This window comes from Phoca vitulina, unplaced genomic scaffold (assembly GCF_004348235.1).
Source record: "Phoca vitulina isolate PV1807 unplaced genomic scaffold, GSC_HSeal_1.0 scaffold63, whole genome shotgun sequence".
NCBI classification, from domain to species: Eukaryota; Metazoa; Chordata; class Mammalia; order Carnivora; family Phocidae; genus Phoca; species Phoca vitulina.
Genome location: NW_022589766.1, coordinates 4,437,573 through 4,441,244, shown reverse-complemented (window position 1 = coordinate 4,441,244; position 3,672 = coordinate 4,437,573). Strand labels below are relative to the sequence as shown.

General features: G+C 47.5%; 1 protein-coding gene across 1 annotated transcript in view; it reads left to right on the top strand.

The window, feature by feature from the left end:
- KIF3C (kinesin family member 3C) overlaps positions 1-2,940 on the top strand; it is a 37,645-nt gene extending 34,705 nt beyond the window's left edge. The window contains exons 6-8 of the mRNA XM_032391507.1: positions 938-1,046; positions 1,226-1,398; positions 1,640-2,940. Of these exons, the coding sequence (XP_032247398.1) occupies positions 938-1,046; positions 1,226-1,398; positions 1,640-1,742 (385 nt within the window). The 3' untranslated portion in view covers positions 1,743-2,940. The remainder of the gene's footprint in view (positions 1-937; positions 1,047-1,225; positions 1,399-1,639) is intronic.
- The last annotated feature ends 732 nt before the right edge of the window (positions 2,941-3,672 follow it).

The window sequence follows — 3,672 nt, the reverse complement described above, 5'->3', positions numbered from 1 at the left end:
AAAATCTGTGATCTATTTTGAGTTAATTTTTATAGATGATACAAGGTAAGGATCCAACTTCATTTTTTGCCTGTGGACATCCAACAATTGTCCCAGTACCATTTGTTGAAGAGACTGTTCATTCCCCATTGAATGGTTTTGATACCCTTATAGGAAATGAACTGATTGTAGATATAAAGATTTATTTCTAGACTCTCAATTCTACTCCATTGATCTATATGTCTGTCCTCATGCCAGTACTACACAGCCTTGATTACTGTAGGCTTTGTGTTAAGTTCTGAAACTGGGACACGCAAACCCTCCAACTTTGTTCTTTTTCAGGATTATTGAGGCTATTTTGAGACCCTTGCATTTCAACCTTGATTTTTTAATCATTTTTTTTTAAGATTTTTATTTATTTATTGGGAGAGATAGTGATAGAGAGCATGAGAGGGGGAGAGTCAGAGGGAGAAGCAGACTCCCCGCCGAGCAGGGAGCCCGATGCTGGACTCGATCCAGGGACTCCAGGATCATGACCTGAGCCGAAGGCAGTCGCTTAAACAAATGAGCCACCCAGGCACCCAATCATTTTTTTTTTTTTTGTACTAACTCTTAAGAAGAAAAATGAAAAGAGGAACCACTAATCATCAATGGTTTTGCATAGTGTGTGAAATCAGCATATGAATCTGAAAGCTAAAAGAAGATTGGATTTCCTTTCTTCATTTCAGCCCTTAATCAAACCTTTTTACTGTGGAAAAAAAAACAAGAGTAAAGAAATATGTGCTTTCTTGTGTTATGATAGTTTTAATTATCCAGCTGAATTAGAAGAAATGAGAAGAAAATTCCTGTGAACCATCTACAGAGCCTCCTGCCTACTGTGAACGATACTTAATTCTTCATGATATCATTTTCCCCATCTTCAAAAGAAATCCGCTCTAATATAGCCTCTTCCCCACAGCAATAACAGCCAAATGAAGAAGCGGCCAACGTCTGCCGTGGGCTACAAGAGGCCCATCAGCCAGTATGCTCGGGTTGCTATGGCAATGGGGTCCCACCCCAGGTACAGGGTAAGAAGCTGGGAAATAGAAGGGGGGAAAGGAGAGAGAGCCCAAGGGAGGCGATGCTCGTAATCTCTGCTTGCTCTTCCTACCTCATCACCTTTGCTATAACCCAATATTTACTGAGTGCCTAAGACGTAGAATCATCTGCACCACTGCTCACGTCTGGTCTGACGTTCCCACCACAGGCTGAAAACATCATGTTCCTGGAGTTGGATGTGTCCCCTCCAGCTGTCTTTGAGATGGAGTTCTCTCATGACCAAGAACAAGACCCCCGTGCGCTACACATGGAGAGGCTCATGCGCTTGGACAGCTTTCTGGAAAGACCTTCCACATCTAAAGTTCGAAAGTCCAGGTCCTGGTCAGTACCACTGTGGTCAGAGTGGGCAGTGGACTTAAGAGGCAGGGAGACCGTATGAGCTGGTTGAGGCTGAAGAGGGTTTGGGTTGTACCTGCAAGGCATTAAGGGCGGGGGGGTAACTGGGGGTCGTCGGGGAGGAGTTCCCACAGCAACAGGATGAGGGAAAAGCAAGTCCTCACTTTTCTGTTTCCTGCTGTTTCCCAACCTCCCCATTCACCCGCCTCATCCCGACCCTCTGCAGGTGCCAGAGTCCTCAGCGGCCTCCACCCACTACCACACAGGCCTCACTGGCCTCACTGGCCTCCGCTGCTCAGCGCCCCACAACAGTGCTAGACCATGAGTGACAGCCTTCAGTCAGGCTGCCCATCCAAGAGCCTCCTGGGATGGGGAGCCAACCCCGGATCATCTCACCTGCCGCTCAGTGTGCGTGCGTGTGTGTGCATGTGCGCGTGCGTGTGTGTGAGGGGGTGAGAGTCTGGCAGACCGTGCGTCGGCCTGCTCCTCTTAGCCTCCTTTATTTAATTAATGTTATTTATTTGTGGAGCTCAGCTGTGGGGGGAGACGCCCTCGCCTGAGCCCGCCGTGGTCACTGCGTAGCCTCCTTTCCTTCTGACTTTAGGACCCCCCCCCCATGTCAGACCTCAAGCTCCTCCCCGTCAGCTGCTTCCAGAAGGGAAGGTAGCCAGTGTCTGGGAAGAGAGTACTTTTTCTCCCTGTCTCACTCCATAATCCATCTCCTCCTGCGCTGACGGTGAGCAGTTCCTAAGCACTTTCTGGGACTAGAAAAATGCTAGATGCCCACAAAGGACCAGAGATGTCCTGCCAGTGTTGGGCCTGTGCTCCCAGTGAAAAGAGCCCTACACTTCACTTTCTGGACCTCAGATAACCTCTTTTGGCCTCTTGGGCTCCTTTTCAAGGACTTACATGACCTCACCGACGCAGCCCATGCTCTTCGGCTTTGGCAAGAACTCGTGGCTTACCAAACTCTGCTTCCTGGCCACCTTCCCAACCTTTGGGTGGAAATTGTGAGCCAGACGGTTGCTGCCTCCTCAGGACCTGCAGAAAATGAAACAGTAGTGGAGACAACATGGACAGTCATCACAGGAAGTCCCTTCTCTGAGTCCCTTTGTTTCTGTCCCCTCGGAGAAGTAACTTGGGTCAACAAGTGATCAAGCCAACTGCCCATTTTTGAGATGCTGCTCCTTCCTGCTTTGGTCATTTTCCTCTGCAGCTGCCTGGATCCCAGTTCATAGTGGGAGGAATCCATATCATTCTCCCCCTGGCTACGCAAAGGTATTGCAATCTGTTGCTTCCCCCTTCATTTAGCACAGGCGACAGGGACCCAGGCACAATCTGGCAGCTTTGCTTCTTACTCCGGTTTCTGCATCACATTTGTTGAGCACTATTTTGTTGAAAACGGAGCCTTTCTTCAGCATTGTGAAAATTGGTCCCTAGGGAAGTACTCCCCACCTCCTTTTGTGACATCCCAAGATGTCTCCAGGTATCTCAAGTAATAAGTAAATTTCTACCAAAAAAAAAAAAAAGGAAAAAGAGAGAGATGAATTTTCATTGATTTACTTTTTAAGTGTGTATTTTGGTAGAGGAGTGAAGAGGTAATCATGAAAGAAACAAGTGATTTAAGATCTCAAAATGCCCTAATAGTGGGAATCTCTGGTTCCCAGAAATATAAGGATTTTAGTCATTGAGAGAAAAGCATGAAACTGATGGAGCTGCTTGAATTTGGTGAGTGGGAGGTGGGGGTGGGGGGTGGGGGCTGATTACCTGGTTCTTCTCTTTCCATCAGGAAGTGGACCCTTCTTGCACAGTTCAAGTTCTGCTCTAAGGACCAAGCTATGGTCTAGTTTACCCTTCTTGCACAGTTCAAGTTCTGCTCTAAGGACCAAGCTATGGTCTGGTTTAATTCAATGATGCTGTCATTTCTGCCGTAGTTACTGGACTAGATAGTTGGACAACTCAATTGCCATTTACTCCTGTCCTTCTAGGAAGTACCATTCTTCATCAGAGCCCAAGAGATTATTTAAGACTCAGGATTCAGATCAGAGGTTTGACTGTGTCTGGGACAGGAATTATGTGTAGAAATCCCCCAGGTGGCCTGGGCACCGGGGGACTTCATGCCTACATTGAGCAACCTCTCCCGCTGACCTTTCTTGTTTGTGGATGAAACAGCACGTGTCACCCCCATTCATCACTTGGACACATCGACTCTGCATCATCTGGTCACTTGACCCTCACAGTCTTAGAGCACAAAATACC